Consider the following 18,301-nt stretch of genomic DNA (forward strand, 5'->3'; position numbering starts at 1 on the left):
ACAATTTAATCAGCTTTCATATAACACGTATCTACAGCTTCAACAAAACCATGTTGACATAGAAAAAACACTCAAAAACTAAAGACAAAGTACGAATCATTTGTTGAATATCAAATAAAAGCAGATCTTGTTACAGAGATGAACTGAAACAGATGTTTTGTCATTCAGCCTGACTTGCATATGCATACAAAAACTGTCATCTTTTTTCCATGAAAGAGGGAAGTGTATACAAAGCACAAGGATACAATCACAGACAAGCTAAATTTACAAGCAGGTAAAAAAAGTTATTAAAATGTTATTAACAATAATTTTAAGTCATGACGAGCCCACGTTTGGCACCAAGCATCTTCTCCTTCTTCTGCTTCCTGTCCTCTGTGTGCCTGACGCGACGCTCCTCTCTGCAGACGAGAAACGTGTTAACGGTTACTCCCCCTCAAGGCCGTGGACCACACGCGTGAACCACAAACATCACACTACACAGGCAGCTGCTGTTGTATTCCTCATGTCATGCTAGTTTGACACTCGACACATTTCTAAACGTTCTCCTGGTGGACCGCGGAAGCTCTCTCACCTTGTCTGCACCTGGTGCCGTTTGTAGTTTTTCTGGTGCGATGGAAGCTGCTGAGATTTGTCCAGGGCTTCGTTTTCCTGCGTTACTCCAAAGGGCTTCAACTTTCCTGTGGGTGTAAAATGGTAAAGTTAAAAAAGGGAAAGGTAGATGAGGCAACCTCTAAAGTCTCTAAATAAATAAAAAATACAAGTTCTGACTTCTGTTAGGCAGCCTCCACTGGGTTTGCATGGGGCCAGTGCACTCACCCTTGTGGGGCTTGTAGTTGAGGGGGCGAGACAGACTGGCCTTCAGATCAAATGACTTCTTGTTGGTTGCTGGCGTGGTTGATATTCCAGTGAAGACAAACGCTGACAATCCTGAGTGGTGAATGGAATTTAAAATAAAGGACACCCTTAATGCAGCTCTAATGTGCGGACATATACAAATGAACAGGGGTGGGTTTCCCGAAACGTTCTTAACGCCAAGTACTTCTTAACCTCGTACGTTTCATATGAGGTTACGAAGTACTTAGCGCTACGAACGTTTCGGAAAACCCACCCCAGATGTTTAAACAACTTGGCGTTTTACTTGGCGTTTTGTTGACGGTTGCTGCGCTGGCCACGGCCCTGACGCGCGCTTCAGGCGTCCTGCCTGGTGTGGGTGTGGGCGGGACCAGGGGTGACATGCGGGCTGGCGTCTTCACCAGAGAACCCTTATGCTCGTTGTCCTGTGTAGCCTGTGAAAACCTGATAAGACCGGCATGTTTTAGACACGGAGGGGGGAAAACACACAACCCATCTCCCTTTCTCCTGCTCAAGGCACCCCGACACACAGCCTGCGTCTTACCTGACGTTGATCTTGTTGGCCGAAAGGACACTCGGCTTGAACACGCCTGGTTTGTCTTTCGATACAGTCTTGCCGGCAGAAGCACGGGTGAGCTTGCGTTTGTCTGGAGCTGGATTCACCTGTACACCTGGGCTGAACAGCACAGCATGCCTGACAGGCAGCTTGTGCTAAAAAACAAAAAACAAGGTTTTAATAAGGTTTTTAATAATCCCTTATTGGCATGAATAAGAGTAAGATACAGTATAGGTGCATGTTAAAGTTTAGAGGTTTAGATTTTAATAACCTGCTAGCATCAGCAAGCTATATTTATGGCTGGTGTAAAGATAGAAATATATATTTAAAAAGCCTAAATAAATGAATGAAAACATTCTTTCTAATAACATCATGACATTCAGAACTAAAATGAGTCCTATATGACTAATGAAATGGAACCTCCTTTAATCACAATCCAGACATGTTCACCTTTAGCTCCTGGACCATGTTCTCGTTTGTGGACATATTGACCTCCAGCTCCTGGACTATGTTCTCGTTTGTGGACATATTTACCTTCAGCTCCTTGGAGTTCTTGAGCTCCTCCTTCTGCTTGTTCCTCCGCTGCACGTAAGAGTCAATGGACTCCATCTTGCTGAAGTGTGCTTCATGGAGCTTCTTGAAGTCTAGAGTAGGTGGAGAACTTAAGCTTACAGCGTGTAATGCACATGTTCATGAGATGGGTCTTGCATATGAAATTACACGTATTCCTTATCTGTTTAAGGTTTCAATTTGTGCATTTCTCTCAACACAAGTTTCTGATCCATCCTGAAAATGTTAAATGAAACTGAACCTCGGCCAAGACTAATGGCAAAGACACGTGTCCAAGATACTGGGATACTCTAACCAGGTGTGTGGTACATTTGTACTGTACTGGTCTGCCCATAGCAAACCATTAGAAAATGAAATTGGGGGGGAAAAAAGCTAAAAAAAAAATGGGCACCATTTGAAAAGTACACATCACCAACACTGCCCTCCAAACATAATCCTACAATATTCACAACTCCTTCAATAAAGTGGGCTACTGCACGTGTGAAGGGGCCCCACAGTGTAAACAGATTAAATGGAAGAAAGCATTACTGGGCGTGGTAGGCTTCAGAGGAGTCTTCTTCATCTTCATCATCAGACCCTCGTGGCGAGGAATTTTACCAGCAGTGTTTTTGGTCACACCTGTGAAGAACAAAAGAGTGATCACCTTCAGAACAAGGTCTTATCCTGTCGAGACACCCCCACACAAATCCAAACAATGCCACAAGGCAGCCAAAAGGACAGAAAGAATTAAGTTATGGTCAAGATTCTCCTTCAGTTTTGTACATCATATTCACAGTCATGTAGATTAAGCTCAGTGTAACTGCTTTAGAACAAACAAACAAAAAAAATAATTCATTCTAGACCTTAGACACTACAGAACTGGCAAACACTCCCTGCGGTCTGTGACAATCTAGCCAAACACATACCTTTAGGAGGCTTACTCTCTGGCTGCTCAGATGAAGTGGGAATCTCAGTGTCCTTAGCAGAGAACACCTTCCTCCTTTTGGAGTTCTTTCTTTCGTCTTCATCCCCAGCAGACTTGGCATCATCCTGCAGATTTAAACATCATTTTTACCAAGGTCCCTTCGAACACAAAGATCAATCTGACACTATCTGTATTTCCAAAAGACTTACCACAGCTGGGATCTCTTGCAGTTTAGTAGAGGTATCTGCACCTCCGTCATTAGAGCGCTTCCTCTTGTCGATCTGGCTCCTATCACGCCTCGCAGTCCGGCGCTTGGTGACATGAGCGCTCGTCTGTACGGGCTCTTCCACCGCGTGTATTGGGGTTTGTGAATCGCCCGAGGAGACGTTATTTCCCTGGAGATGTGACGCATGCGCAGCAACCCATTTAGCCATCTATCGCTTAAGTCATACGAACTGAATAATGCACGAAAAAGACGTAAACTGAGCGGTAACGTTATCTTTAAGGTTAACTCACATTCTCAGAGTCCTCCTGCTCAAAATGCGCCTTCAGTGCCTTCAGTAGCTTCTCAGCCTGAGAATAAATACTGCAAATAACTACCCACTAGTGATTTTCGGCTCTTTTGGCTCAGCTCCTCATAAAGAGTCGGCTCTTTCGGCTCCCAAATGGGGAACCAGCTCTCGTCGTTCACTTAAAAGAGCCGGCTCTTTGAATCGGTTCGTTCGCGACCGACACATCACTACTACCCGCGTTTAGGTGACATTGTGTGTCCGGAATGTCTGCATGTTTTGAGCTCTTCAAAAACATCGGACTCGAAACAACACAGTCGCTAGCCAAGTTAACTAGTGCAGACTAACATTTAATTATGAAAAATATATATATATATATTCGCTGTCAAGATACGTGTTAAACACATGAATAAAGGAGTTTGCGTAACATATAGACACAATAGTGTAAGAAATCTAAGGCTAGCTAGCTGGTGTGCTAACTGACGAGGACAACAGTAACTACCACTTTACTTTGTTGTTCTTAACACATCACTCACCTTCATGTTCGCTTTTAAACCAACACTCTTGGCAAGCTGTCGCAAGTCTGCATATTTAAGAGCGTCTAAATCCATCTTCGTCGCTGATGTATAGCAAAACACACGGCGAATAGAGGGACAAAACTAACAGTAACCGAAATTCAATAACGACTTATTACTTCACACGGCCGAACTACAAAACATCGCGCCTGACGGTTGAAAATTCGCTTTCAAAAATCGCCATCTTGCCTTTTGATTGGTGAGGATGTTGATGACGACACGTCGGCCAGGCCAATTAAATGCCTCCTTTTCTTGGCGGCGCGTTCATTGGTGCGCGTCATAAATAATGTCCGCGTGCAGGGAAAAAAAGTTCCAGTCGCGGTTGCGCGTGTTTCTGCAAGATTGCAGACCAGGTTAATTTGTGCGAGGCGCGTTCGCATGAGAAATGTCTCGCAGAAAACCCAGTTTTGAAACCGAGCAGTGCGATAGCACCCATAGCAGCGTAATAGAGGACCAGTTAAGAGTTGTGGAGGGCACAGACAAAATGATCAACTATCACAATTGCAGCGTTTTGCTTTGCGCGAGATGCAATTTGGTGTTGTGTGACTCGCTAGGGGTTTGTGGGGAGGCCACGAATATCAAATCCATCGTTTGTCTTAGTGAGTAAACTTTCTCATTTCATTTAGACATATAATCACCTCGCTAAACTGACCATAGTTCATAACTGGCCTCTCATCGTCTGTGTTACGGATAGAGGTCACTAAGGATGTGAACGTCAAAGAAAAACTGGAGGTGTGCATGGATGGTCCTCTTACCTTTTGGTGAGTAGAAAGTTTTTCAACCTCCTCAATATCAGATTCTGGCATTACTGTGATAACTACATATTTCTTTGTAGTCTTAAGTAGATTTCTCCCTTCATGCGTTCCAGCACGTATAAAGTCATCGAATGTGTTGGCTGTCGTCGTGTGGTGGGCGTCGTCCTTCATTCCACACCTCAGCATTTGTCTTCCTTGAGGAGCCTCTTCCTCTTACGAAAAGAAGTGCTAAATTGGTGAGAAGAGTTCAGTTTCTTATTCTGTGGTTGTCCTGTTTTCTGTTGTTGGCAGCTGTGTAGAGTCTTTAGTTACTTACCTCAGAAATGTGTGTAAACCTAGCAAAAACAATATAAATCTAACAATAACTATCAAAATATATACACAACCCCCCCCCCCCCCCCCCCCCCATTTAGCTACCTGTTGAAAAATGGCACAGTGATTAAAGCTTCCAAAATCAGCTTTGAAAACAGACCTCTGAAAAGATCTATCACTGAGGTAAGCATGTACTAAACTTCACTGACCAGGGAAATCTATGCATTGTCAGTATCTTCATTCATTTATTTATCCTTTGTGGCAGAGACTGCTGACAGTGGTCATTTAGAAGAACTTACAGAAGTGGAAGCATTTTTATCCATTCAGGCTCTTTTCTTTTTTCATATGCATCATCCGTTCAGCTGAGGGACAGTCTGAAAGCTCAGCTGAAGCAAGTGGACCTCCTGAAAGGCATGCTGGGAGAGATGAGTACTGACAGAACGGACAAGGCCAGATTCTGAGGTTGTCCCCTCCTCTCCACTAGTGCTGAATAATGTCTGTTGTTCTCTTGGTTGTGTTTGTAGACCAACATGTGATGTTTACATACATGTGTTCTTGGCCCAAACTGTACAAGACTACCCCAGATTTGGTTATTATTGATGATGCTGCTGTTGACTGTTGTGAGGAGACATCTGGTTTGAAGATGGCGTTGTGCCTTTGAAGAAAATGATTTTTTTCTTAATTTTGTTTTTGTAAAATTAACAAAATAAATAAGTTATTCATTTAGTTGTAGTACCCCGTTTTGTTAAAAATCATTATGGCAAAAGTAGGTTCATAGGAGTATATTATGGAAATACAATTTGTGGTTCTTCGTAGTAGATATGTTTGTAGAGATCTTGATTAATTAAAAGTAGTATGCGATGTCAAAGACTAAATCAAGTTGATGTTGGATTGGCACCATGCTGTTTTATTGCTAAATTTCCAATACATTTTTTTACTTGTACAAAATCAAGAGGTTAGTTTTCGCATGCTCAGCTCATTTGTAGTGCATAGATTTAACCAGACATACAGTAATCCCATCTTGTGCCAAAGGTAACAATGCAATTTAAAACAGGGCTGAGAATGACATTTTTATACACAAGGTCAAATTATGAATCCTAACATTGCAACAGTCAAATGATTTGATTCTGTCTATAAATATTTCAACATCTTTTCAGTCATAAAAATTTAAGTTGCATTCCTATGAATTTTCACAATAGTTTTAATACAAGTTACTAGTCTTTCTGATTTCACTTCATATGAAAGATGCAGTTAATAGAATTGTCTCTTGAATATAGTGATAAATCAATCCAAAACATAGTAAATGTTTATAAAAACCTTAAATGAAAAAAAATAATCATCAGGTTTACTGGTGCCTTCTAAAAGAATCCTGGTCACAGTGGGATTTCAAGGGTTTATCAAACAAACAACAAGAAAAAGCAAAAAACGTAAGACTGCACATCTGAGAGAAAAAAAAAAATCACCATCCAATTACGTGAATGTCACGTTTCTGCGTTGTTTATCCAAGCAAAGCCTAATTATTGCATGCAGCACAACACATTCCTTACCCACTTCTACCATGCAGCAGCTAATTTACCTGCATTCCCATATAGAAACACCAAAAAATACTAAGCTTACATTTAACGACTGTACACCACGGCCACTGATGAGCTTGCTGGGGTGTCTGAAACAACCGCTGGCGTCTTATGACTTGTGGATATACAATCTGAAAGTCACCGATAGCCAATTCACTGCTCCTATTGCTTTCCGTTAGAACTGACTGCAAGTGCAGTTTCTGTGCGTCTGAATACAATTTATGCTGCTGTATGGTTTGAACAACATAAACATGCAAGTGCATAATTGTACGTTAGCAGTCCCTACGTTTCCACCATAAAGGTTCTTGATGTCAAAAATGCTAGGCTTCAGTACTACATTCACAAATGTTTTTGGTTTCAATGACGGATGAAAGTAGTTGGTTTAATCAACAGCCAATGACAGGCCTCCCAGCACGAGAACCTTCAAGGTGTCCTACCAATAAACACCAAGAAACAATATGCAGAACAGAACAGGCCTTAACACACACCACACCTACATATATGCTACGGTTTCCCATTCCACAAAACAGCATTCTGGCACTATACTTCATGCATAATATTATTATTGCTTCTAAATAACTAACGTAATACATATTATGGCTTGCATATCTGTAGGTGTAACCTAAAAAATATACTTTGCATTCCAGTCATTGAGGTATTTATCTACATTACAATATTTTGATCGTTGTTAGACTATGCTAATCGACTCGTCTACTTGTTATAACTAAATCTGGCTACTTGAAGCTAGCAATGTACCATTCCACCTAAAGCTCAAGAGGAATCTGCACCCATGTCTAACAACTACTTTGTATAGCATGTTTCACTTCCTGTTACTCAGATTTAAAATGCAACTTTATTGTATGTGGTACTTTCAGTTTGACTCAGTACCCATACCACCACGTGTATAGCGTTTGACACTGATTTATCTACGTTAAGAACCTCTTATCACAATCTTAGAAGCCGTGACTCAGGATTTAGACCACTGAATTTCTAATCTACAGACTCCTTTAGGCCACTAAAAATGTCAGATATTGGACTGCCATTAATTTTCCAACCATATAAGGTTGGGAGACACTGGTCAACAAAGCTCTCGTGTACTTAGAGTATCAGTACTGTGCTGTTTAGAGAACACGTCATTCTCATTCATTTTGGCGCTGTTATTTCCACATTAGTAAAATGAATGTCTGCTCACTTGTCCAGGTGAAGGTACTTTTAGATTCAGGGGAAGCGATGTACACTAGCCAACAAAAGAACAACAGCGTTGTACAATGATGGAGAAAAAAAGAAAAAAAAAACCACGAACTTTCTCTCAACAGACCAAGAACTCTCTTCTCAGAGCGTGGGGTCGCCCAAACTACCCAGAGTTCCTGAGCGTTGAAACTAGCAGAGGGGTAACATGCACAGGGGTAACTAGCCTAACCCTTTATCTGTTTCACTCTAGTCGCTAATATTCATTATAATGTATATACTGTATTTCAACTACAACTACTTAACTCTGCAAGCATTACGTCCAGTCATGCATGGCCACATGTAACGTTGGCACAACAAATCCCGCTACAGTAAAAGTACGCGGATGGATCTATACATCATTTAATGGAAGACATTGGTGATTTTGTTGTTGTTTTTTTTCCACAAACAACTCGTCACTTGTTTGCACTTGTACAATATACACATTTATCTCGAAACAGGACAGAATAGGGCACGCATATTGCACAATTCCCATGTAGCTGGGCACTATACCCAGGACCTGTACCCACTGTGCCCAGGCTTAAACTGGCCTGCACATCTTGCTCTATTTCATTATTGTTTGGTACATCTGTCAATGTATTTCAGATGGTGATTGTCAGCCATGTACCATCCTCCCAACTCCCAGGTGTGAACAATAACATTGCTAATAGTCTAGCTGAATTTTGCCCCATACTGTTCCAATTGAATTTTTTTTTAGAAACATAGGGCTACTGTCCATCAATGTTAAAGTTAAGTAAGTTGTTACCTGGCTGTGAGACAGGAAATGATTCTGATAACCACTCAACGTCTTCAGTCTTACAAAGATGACCCGCTAAATATAACCTCAGTACACAAATCACTTCACTGCTAAATACAGTTCCCCAAAACAGTCCTTGCTAATACTAAGATAGCACAACCAAATCACTAGAACGTCTATACAAAGTATAGTACTATCAGTAAGATGAGAACTAATTTTTTTGATAAAGTATAAAACAAACAAAACTAAGACTACTCGACAAAGGAATGCCAATACGATTAGTATAATATTTCTTAACTAAAGATGGTCATGCTAATGGGGGTCTGAGCTGTAACTGTCCATCTCTGTGCCACAAACATTTTTGTGCCCAGTCTACCTTTTCAGAGCCACATAACAAAATGGCGTCCATCTCCTCTGTGTTTACACCCTTTACCAGGACCAATAACCCAATATTAAGATCAGCACGGTTCACATTTGCAGATGTCAATGCACAAATTTAAAAACTAAATCAGTTTGCATTTTGGAAATATGAAAGAATGTCACAATTTAGCACATGGGACAAATTCCTTATCTCAACAATTCCATAATACACAGGCTATGCCCAACTTGCACAGGATAACTGGAAAAAGCTAAAACACAAATTAAGAACATTCCTCTAGAAAACTAGGAGAAGGTCACAGAATTCCTCACACACTCAGACATTGTTTGCTGGAGCAGAAGTGTGCCTATTCTATTCTAAAAAACTATTTGGAAGTAGAAAAGCTGTCAAAAACTCAAAAGGGTACACGGTTAGTGTATTGTCGGTGTTCACGTCCTGACAGATGTGGGATTGCGGTGTTGGTTACAAAGACGTGGAGCCAATGAATATTAAAACATTCAGACAGTATCAGCATTGTGTTTATCTAACAAACAACTAATGACAGTAAAAAGAAAAAAAAGTGAAATAAAACATTTTAGTACATTATCCAAATTGTTCTTATTAATACAACTTCTAAAAGAAAGGGAAAACGACATGTTTACTTGACTTTTGAGAGAACTTCTTTGCCGTTGACGCTGTGGCGCTCCCATGCGAACACTGGATGAATTAACCGAAAGGGGGCGCCAACGAGGCGTCCAGACTCGAGGGCTGAAGCAGCCCTCATTACTCCGACTGGGAAGGTTGTAGCGGTGTAGTGGACCTGAAGGGAACGGGGGAAGATTTTAGCATAACGAAAATCCATGCGCAGTCTTCATGAAATATAAAAGCACACTTGAAACAAACCAGGAGCTCACCCGGTAATGCTGTTGGTTGGTGTGCTCAAGCTTTATGCATGTTCAAAATGTTCTCCTAGCAGGGCAGCAAATAAAGAGTTCTGTAGTGACAGAATAGTGAGAAAACACGCCGTTAACGTTAGGAAATTGGGTCATTTCTGAATGAACGCAAATATATTCTTAAATACAAAATGACGACAGTTGATTTGTTGCATTGTAGCAACACTGACGGTGAGGTGAAGTTAACAGTGACGCCAAGCCTGTCCTGACACGGAATAAAACCCACACAATCCAAGGACTGCGGGTTAGTTATTTATATGACATAAAAGACTCGATCATATCCCTTCACCGATATACGGTCACGCAATACTGACGACATAAAACGAACATGCCGGAACGCCTAGCGAGTCTCAACATGGTGCACGGGTAAACAAAGAGAGCATGCAGTTTCTGACCAGGTCCTGCACAATAACGTCATACCATCACATCGCTGCAGCTCGCGCTTCACTTGTTCGTCACGGGGACGACGCGGGGCACGCGCGCCCTCTCGGTGTCCGCCGACGGGGCAGGACGAGCGGGCTTCCCCTCCAGCCTGGCCCCGTTCTTCATCGTCGGCGGAAAGCTACGCCATTTCGCTCCTGCACTAAATTGTTCTTCCGGAATGACGGTCTCTTCACGCACCGTGTCAAAGAGCCGATTGCGTAGGCGTTCGATCAATCAAAAGTTAAGGCCCGCCCCCTCTGGTTTAAGGCCCGCCCCTCTCACTTCGTAAACGCTTCTGTGGAATTCACTCCAAAACGCTGTGAAGTCGCAATGCGCGTAGGTGTAAAGGAAAGCCCTAGACGTTTAGAGACAGTAGAAATGAACTGGATTGCAATTGTTGCAATTTAAATAGTACTCCGAGGTGTTTATGGAGAGAGGGAGGAATAATTAAATAAATGATGAAAGTAAATGCATTAATTAAGTAGCTAGCATATGATATGGGCCAGGAATATGTACATCTATTTTTAGGCAATATCCGTTTTCCGTACATTCCCAAATACAAGTTGCTCGGTGGATTGGGTTTCAGTTTTTCCAATGCATATTTTGATGGATGCAAATTATACAGGTGCACTACACCACATTTGCAGGGAGCAGACCGTAAACCACAGCATCTGCAGACTGAATAAAACGGGCGCCACGGGCAGACGTGCCAGTTCCCTGCACAGTCCGTGTTCTCTGGCGAGGGTGTTGGGTTCCTGGTCCCACTGGAGACGACTGGAGCGCATCCTGCACACTCCTCCTCACACAGGAACATACATCCTCTGTCCGATGTCCTTCCATGGGCCCGGCCTGTTCTCCTCGTGTAAAGGCCCATGTCCACATGTCTCCTCCGTGTTCTTGAGACTGTCCCGGGAGACACGGCAAACCTTCATGTGACATCTGGGACCTGGACTACCTGAATGGCGTGCAGGTAACGCCTCATGCCAGCAGGAGTGTCGGGAACACTCCGTAAAAAGCAAAATTAGTCAGGAAGGATAATGAGACGAATTATCTGTGGCCATCATCTGTAAAACCTGTTGTCGCTTTCATTTGCAAGAAATCAGGTGAAATGCATTCCCAGTTGTTTATGCTTCCTAACTGGATCGGTATACCTGACGTTTAACTGCTTGCTTGTACCGTGATGATGAAGCGTTCCCTTTTGCTTTTTTTTGAGCAGGTATGTATCTTTAAGGGCAGCGCAACCCACCTTCCTCGTGCACTCGCGTGCGCGCCCCCGCGTCCAGCATATCTGTGTATAGCACAACATCAACAGATCAGAATGAACATGTTCACCATCAAGCAAACATTTAGCGGGCACAGTTGAGCTCATTACCCCGCCGACGACAAAACAGCGGACAGGATACGCACACTTCTGTTCTACAGTGGGTTTTTAATCGAAACTAAGTCGTACATTGAAGCTGGTAAGATTGCTGCGGGTTTCAGGTTGACACACGAGTGTACGGGGCGAGCCAGGCAGGCTAGGCCGCGGTCCTGTGTGCGTGTAGCAGCCGCACTGGTCGCGCTTTCTCGGTCACTGCAAGCTTTTAGCGTAAACGTCCGCACGAACAAACGCTCAACTTTTAACGCCGAAACGTCGCTTCCGTAAAAAAGTTCGCCAGCGAAACGCCTGCAGTGTGGCTTCACTAGCAGTTCAGCTAGCCAAGCTAACAACAACAGAGGTGTCGCGCGCCCCTGACTTTAACAAGTGGGGACTGAACAGCATTGTACTGTATTTTATACCTGTTAATGTTTTTTTTCACATTAAACGTGAAATTGTACTTTTCACAACTTTTAAAATGTATTAACAAATGAAGCAGTTGAAAATATACTTATGACCAATGCTTATATACCTTGCATAATTTTACTGGACAGTAATTCCTGTAGCTATAAATAGTATAGTGAGAGCAGTTCAAGTCCAGAAGTGCTTAAAAAGTTAATTAAAATGTTTGAAATTGACATCACTGGGATGTAAACGTGCTTGCCAGTCACATGGTTCATCTCATCCTAGGTTGCTAGGGAGAGAGCCTAGAGGACCTGTTTAAACGTGAGACAGGAGGCGGGGCTGTCTGCAATGGCAGGTGGAAGGAGAGGAGCAAACCGAACAACGTACTGTCGCTCTGCGCTGGGCAGTGAGACAGGAGCCGTCAACAATGGCAACCACTCCACCAGCTCACCTGTGACCGGTGTGAGGTCAAGGACAAGGTGAGGGGTGTTTGTGTTTGTGTGTGTGTGTGTCTAGTATTTAGGCCAGATGAAAACGTGCAGTACTGATTCAACTTAACTTATGTCTAAAGATGCCGTGACATTCTTGAACAAAGGCAGTGTGGTCACATTTTGCATGTATTTATTGGAAATGTGCAGTGTTTCCTCTGTATTTGCTAAAAGGTCTCATGTCATAAGAACTAGTTGCCAAATAGCTTGTTTTAATGAGTTATGAAAACAGTTTAGGTTATAGCTCACCATTCATGACTGGTCTGAGTGGTTTTGCCTTGAACGGACTCTCTGGAGACGACTGAAATGGTGCAGAGTGCTCGCTGATCCCGTTTTGAAACCAAATGACAGTGCAATACGCATTGTCGCCATCCCTGATCCAAACCTAACTAGCAGGCTAGACCTTCCATCTGTTGAGCACGTAGCTAGCTTTCCATGACTTTGGCAATCAGCATCACTCTTCACTCTTCAATGTACTTGGAGGAGAGTCTGACCCAACTGCCCTGATGCATCGCTTGGCAACAGGCGACCGACGTGGCCTGACATCCTTCCCAGCCAATGAGAGTGAGGCCAGTGGACCACTCGGGAACCAGAAGCAGTACTTTAGCTAGCCACCAGGGGGTCGAGTGGTTCGTTTGTTCATGTGTATGTATGCTTTCGTTTTTCTGCCAGAGCTGAGACATGCTGGTTTTGGTTCTCTTTTTCCTCTGCGGTGCATCTTTATTTGACTCTTGATACCGATGCAGCAATTTTCATTTGCATTTGATTAACGTTTCCGAGCGTCACGCAAACGCTTGACCTGGGAGTTCGGCTCCCGCTGTTAATCGGCCTGTGTGTTTGGGCGGCAGGAACGGTTCCGGGACCGGGATTCCCAGCCCTCCGCTGGCCACGCAGACGGTGGTGCCGTTGAAGCACTGCAAGATTCCGGAGCTTTCCGTGGACAGGAACATCCTGTTTGAACTGCATCTCTTCTTCTGCCACCTCATAGCACTCTTCGTGCACTACGTGAACATCTACAAGACGGTGTGGTGGTATCCTCCCTCGCACCCGCCTTCACACACCTCGCTGGTGAGTGATCACTGACCGTTTTTGCATGGGATGGGGTGTGCGTGAAGGTTGGTGGCAGATGGTGTTTGAGCTTCTCTGTCCAGACCACTGCGGTAGCGCTGAACAGTATTTTGTTTGTTGATTGTTGGCACAGAATCGGCCTTTGTAACTGCCAGCGCTCTCTGAGAAATTCAGTTTAGTGTTCTGTAAGTGTTTTGGTTCGTCACCGTGCTCACATGACCCAACAGGTGCAAGTAATTTTGTCCAAAAATAACACAAGCCAGTCATGGACCAATTAACATCAAGGGTTCATCAATGTGTGGAAATCCATTTCATGCCACATTGCGGTAAGAGTTGCATGCATTTCAGAGGCAGACATTTTAAATTATATTGTAAATGGGTGAATGTTTATGGAAAAAATTTTATTTGGCGGTGGAGGTCTGGTCAGTGTGCTCTTGTAGATCACCTGGAAGAGAAGGTTCAGCAAAGTTCTAGTCATGCATTCAGAGTCCCAGGGATCACACTACCATACTGATGAATTTAGCACTCAGCATTGGTACACCTAACTACTGCTGTGAAATCCAGCACTGGGTCATGCATGTTGCTCTTGATTTAATATTTTTTGTTACCTTTTAAAATGTGTGCAAAAATGTGTATGAAGAATATGAGGAAGCATGAGGTCTGTATGAGGTCTGGCTCTTTGTCTGAAGAACCAGTTTAGTCCTCAAGTGGCTCCAGCCCTCCCCAGTACCACCAGACACATTCAAAACCATAAACATATTTCTCAATTTTCTAGAACTTCCATCTGATTGATTACAACATGCTGGCGTTCACCATCATCGTGCTGGCCCGCAGACTGGTGGCAGCCATAGTGAAAGAGGTAATGTTGCCCAGCGTGTTTTCAACAAGCGATCGTGAGAGGAGTGTTGGTGGCATCTGCCTGTTTTTGTTCTTCGAGATTCAAATAGGCTCCTCGCCATTGGAGTACAACTCCTCCACAAGTGATTAAAACAAACGAGAGTCCTTTGAACAAATCATTTGAATATTCTTTCCCTGTCAGACTCACCTCCTCCCACCCCCTATTGTCTCCCTCCATCCCTCTCTCCATCCCTCTCTCCTTCCCTCCCTCTCTGTATGTAGGCGTCTCAGAGTGGGAAGTTCTCCTTCCCTCACTCCATCTTCCTGGTGACGGCCCGCTTTGCCGTGTTGACCCTCACCGGCTGGAGTCTGTGCCGATCTTTCATACACCTCTTCAGAACATACTCGGTTCTCAGCCTGCTCTTCCTCTGCTACCCGTGGGTGCTCCGCCTCCCGGCCCAACCACAGCCCAACCACAGCTCAACCACAACCCTACCTCAACCATTACATTAAACAAAGACAACACTCTCACTCTAGAGCCAAGTTCAGAAAGAGCCAGCACTGAGTCACTAGTTCTGTTGGCGTTGCAGTTCAATCCAGGGTCGAGCCGTGTTCATGATGATGGCGGAAAGGTTAAGCTGGTGGTAGATTTTGGACTCAAATGTTCAAAACACATTTTTTAAAATGTGTGTTTGGAATGTGCACGTGTGGGGACAGAGATCTGGTTCTGTATGGCATTTGGTGGACTGCAAGTGAAGTCTTGACGTGTTTTTTTTTTTTTTTTTTCCTCTTGGCTGCCCTAAAAATAAACGTACCGGTACATTCTTTGGCAGTCTATCCGTGTTGTAGTATGAAGTGTAGAGTAGTTTTATTTACGAGTGATGCTCTAGTGTATCTTATGCTCGATGTACTGTAGGTTTTCTTCAACAGTTGATTGTTCGATGGATTTAAGTTTTTGGCTTCTCTCTGATGATCTCTCTCCGTCAGGTTTGGAATGTACATCCCGTTCTTCCGGCCCGGATGTGACCTGCGGAGGGCTGGGCCTCTTTCCCCCGTTGCCACGGTTGCTGCCAAGGACACGGGGGGTGGCGGTGGTGGGCGGGACTACCTGTCCGTGCTGAAGGAGACGTGGAAGCAGCACACCAGCCAGCTGTACACCCACCAGCCCATGCCTACACACGCCTGCTGCCTCTCGCCCGACCTCATCCGCAAGGAGGTGGAGCTCCTGAAGATGGACTTCAACTGGCGTATGAAGGAGGTCCTGGTCAGCTCCATGCTGAGCGCCTACTACATCGCCTTTGTGCCCGTCTGGTTCGTCAAGGTGCGTCACGTTTCTCGGCCCAGTCCACACAGACCTTCACCCCAGCGTTCCCTGGGCCCGTTCCGGTTTGGGTTCTGTATCGGCTCCTTGTGCTCCTAAACCAGGTCAGCTGGAACCGCTGAGCTTTTCATAATGGTCCAGTTCAGGGTCCCTGAGGACTTGGTTGAGAACTTCTGAATGAAAGCAACCATGTGCCAAGTGATTTATGACTGCCGGTTCCTCTCTCGATCAGAGAAAACGGCTCAACCTTTAAACTGTCTGAATTGCATGTGTTGTTTTTTTTTTACTTCAGTGAAAAGAGTTTCTCACGGTCCTGCTGTACTTTTGTGAATGAGTTGTTTGTTCGTCGTAGAGCACGCAGTACGTGGACAAGCGCTGGTCGTGTGAACTCTTCATCCTCGTCTCCGTCAGCACCTCCGTGATCCTGATGCGTCACCTGCTGCCACCACGTTACTGCGACCTGCTCCACAAGGCCGCCGCCCACCTGGGCTGCTGGCAGAAGGTTGACCCCTCCCTCTGCTCCAACGTCCTCCAGCACATGTGCGTTTCACCACTGGTGGGAGGGGCTTGGGCGGGGGGGGGGGGGGTGCTTACGTTGTGTTGACTTTAGAATTCAGGAAATACAGTACGGTCTCTTTTCCACTGCAAAGTCTACTGTTCTGCTAAATAAGGACTTGGAAGCGCTAAAGAAAAACTACAGTGAAATCTGACCATTGGGCTAAATGCCCGTTAGTGCAAGTGTTTCCTGCCTGAACAGCAAACTACGCCCTGGCCATTTGTTTATTTGTTGTTGGTTTTTCTCTTATTTCTTCCTCTTCATAATTTGCTTTGACTTTGCTTGAAATAGAAGCACTGATCAGTGAATCTGTCCTTGAGCCAAACTGAAATGTTTCTGTCTCACTGAGGTGGTCTAACTGCGTCAGACTGCCATGGGGGACACGGGGACAGTTTGTCTCTGCTCAGAACCGTTTTGGCCTGCAGTGGGGATACAACCCGGGGTGACTGGCCCAATTTCAGGAGTCCGTCCTGACCGCGTTACAGGACGAAAGAATTTAAGGTCGTTGCGTACTTCACCCACATGCTGTTGTTTTTGTCTTCCTGTGTTTTCAGATGGACAGAAGAATACATCTGGCCAAAGGGGGTGCTGGTGAAACACAATAAAAATGTTTTTAAAGCCATGGGCCACTATAACGTAGCGGTGCCCTCAGACGTCTCGCATTACCGCTTCTATGTAAGTAACCCCTGTGCTATTATATACCACACAGGCACCCCAAAACACTTGTGGGAAGAGCTGTGGCTTACCATCTGGGCATGGGTTGTGGGTTTGAATCCCAGATCCGACGGTCTCATTGTTTATTACACCGTGGGCATACTCTCATCTGGCCCGAGTGCACGTAAATTTTGATTCTAATCGTTTAACGACCAAATTGAACTGCTTGGTTTATGGCTAGATCGTTTTCAGTGTCGTCTGTGATCTCAACAATGTCATGAAAATATAAGAAACTATCGTTTCACGCATGGCGTCTACTGAAAACGTCTTTTTGCCGTCTGGACTTCCTTCCATTCATCTTCTATTTGACTGTGATATGCTTGGTGCTAACCTGCTAATTGGCTTATCACTGCTAAACCTCTGAATTAGGCTTTGATGTTAGCTTTATGTATATGAGGTCAGTTCAGCACGTTCTTTAATAGTGATGTATTAGTGCGCCAGCATATGTTTTCACTGACCTGAAGCGGATTGATCACTTTAATGAACCAGAGGCACTAGGGTAGTTCACACGCCATTCAGAGGGGTCAAATCTGCACAACTTTGCAGAACAGGGACCTATATTTCCTATATTTTGACTAAACTGCACATTTCAAACAAAAATTGGAGTTGTTTAATGGAAAGCATTAAAGGGTGAGGGGTTAACTTCATTCCAATCCAGCTTTCCTCAGTGGACGTCCTCAGATTGTAAAGGCAGCAATGTGAGATTAGCACCGTCTCCTTTACAGACGCTAGTCATGTGTGTGCAGCATCTTTTGACCACTGGCACTTTCTCTCCCACAGTTCTTCTTCAACAAACCTCTCCGAATATTGAACATCCTCATCATTTTGGAAGGAGCGATGATATTTTATCAGCTGTATTCACTTATGTGTTCAGAAAAATGGTACCAGACAATATCATTAGCACTCATCCTTTTCAGTAATTACTATGCTTTCTTCAAACTCCTCAGAGACAGAATAGTGTTGGGGAAGGCCTACGCATATACTGGGTCCTCGGATCACAAGGTCAGCTAAAGGGAGCTTTTAATCTGGTCAGGCATCACAGTAGAGCCAAAAACATGCATGAGAGGTTTTTATTTTTTGTATAACGTTTTTTGCCACTCTGTTTATGTTCTGACTTGCAATGAAATAAAAAAAAATATTTTTGTATTTCACGTGTTCTTTTGTGTCATGTTATTTAGACTTATTAGGTTGAACCCGATAAAGGTATTTGGTTCAGGCAAAAAAAAAAAA

General features: G+C 44.0%; 3 protein-coding genes and 1 long non-coding RNA gene across 4 annotated transcripts; 2 read left to right on the top strand and 2 right to left on the bottom strand.

The window, feature by feature from the left end:
* Nucleotides 1–15: 15 nt before the first annotated feature.
* Nucleotides 16–4,143, bottom strand: nusap1 (nucleolar and spindle associated protein 1). Its single transcript, XM_076985710.1, has 11 exons — nucleotides 3,928–4,143; nucleotides 3,399–3,455; nucleotides 3,092–3,277; nucleotides 2,884–3,007; nucleotides 2,507–2,596; nucleotides 1,943–2,052; nucleotides 1,397–1,563; nucleotides 1,139–1,296; nucleotides 817–927; nucleotides 572–677; nucleotides 16–398 (listed from the first exon to the last, which is right to left on the bottom strand). The coding sequence occupies exons 1-11, from the start codon at nucleotides 4,000–4,002 to the stop codon at nucleotides 311–313; spliced, it is 1,272 nt and encodes a 423-aa protein (XP_076841825.1). The 5' UTR covers nucleotides 4,003–4,143; the 3' UTR covers nucleotides 16–310.
* A 92-nt stretch (nucleotides 4,144–4,235) lies between these two features.
* On the top strand, nucleotides 4,236–5,759 carry oip5 (opa interacting protein 5). Its single transcript, XM_076985715.1, has 5 exons — nucleotides 4,236–4,565; nucleotides 4,661–4,727; nucleotides 4,835–4,957; nucleotides 5,135–5,216; nucleotides 5,396–5,759. The coding sequence occupies exons 1-5, from the start codon at nucleotides 4,352–4,354 to the stop codon at nucleotides 5,492–5,494; spliced, it is 585 nt and encodes a 194-aa protein (XP_076841830.1). The 5' UTR covers nucleotides 4,236–4,351; the 3' UTR covers nucleotides 5,495–5,759.
* A 160-nt stretch (nucleotides 5,760–5,919) lies between these two features.
* Nucleotides 5,920–10,509, bottom strand: LOC143485965 (uncharacterized). The gene is made up of 3 exons (XR_013123089.1): nucleotides 10,323–10,509; nucleotides 9,864–9,943; nucleotides 5,920–9,769 (listed from the first exon to the last, which is right to left on the bottom strand). It is a non-coding gene; the product is annotated as an uncharacterized LOC143485965 (long non-coding RNA).
* A 1,072-nt stretch (nucleotides 10,510–11,581) lies between these two features.
* tmem39b (transmembrane protein 39B) lies at nucleotides 11,582–18,217 on the top strand. Its single transcript, XM_076985708.1, has 9 exons — nucleotides 11,582–11,785; nucleotides 12,373–12,566; nucleotides 13,424–13,643; nucleotides 14,419–14,502; nucleotides 14,763–14,917; nucleotides 15,468–15,801; nucleotides 16,154–16,341; nucleotides 16,912–17,032; nucleotides 17,852–18,217. Exons 2-9 carry the CDS (start codon nucleotides 12,436–12,438, stop codon nucleotides 18,080–18,082), a joined length of 1,464 nt encoding a protein of 487 aa, XP_076841823.1. The 5' UTR covers nucleotides 11,582–11,785; nucleotides 12,373–12,435; the 3' UTR covers nucleotides 18,083–18,217.
* Nucleotides 18,218–18,301: the final 84 nt, after the last annotated feature.

The sequence above is a fragment of the Brachyhypopomus gauderio genome, unplaced genomic scaffold, assembly GCF_052324685.1.
Source record: "Brachyhypopomus gauderio isolate BG-103 unplaced genomic scaffold, BGAUD_0.2 sc43, whole genome shotgun sequence".
NCBI lineage: Eukaryota > Metazoa > Chordata > Actinopteri > Gymnotiformes > Hypopomidae > Brachyhypopomus > Brachyhypopomus gauderio.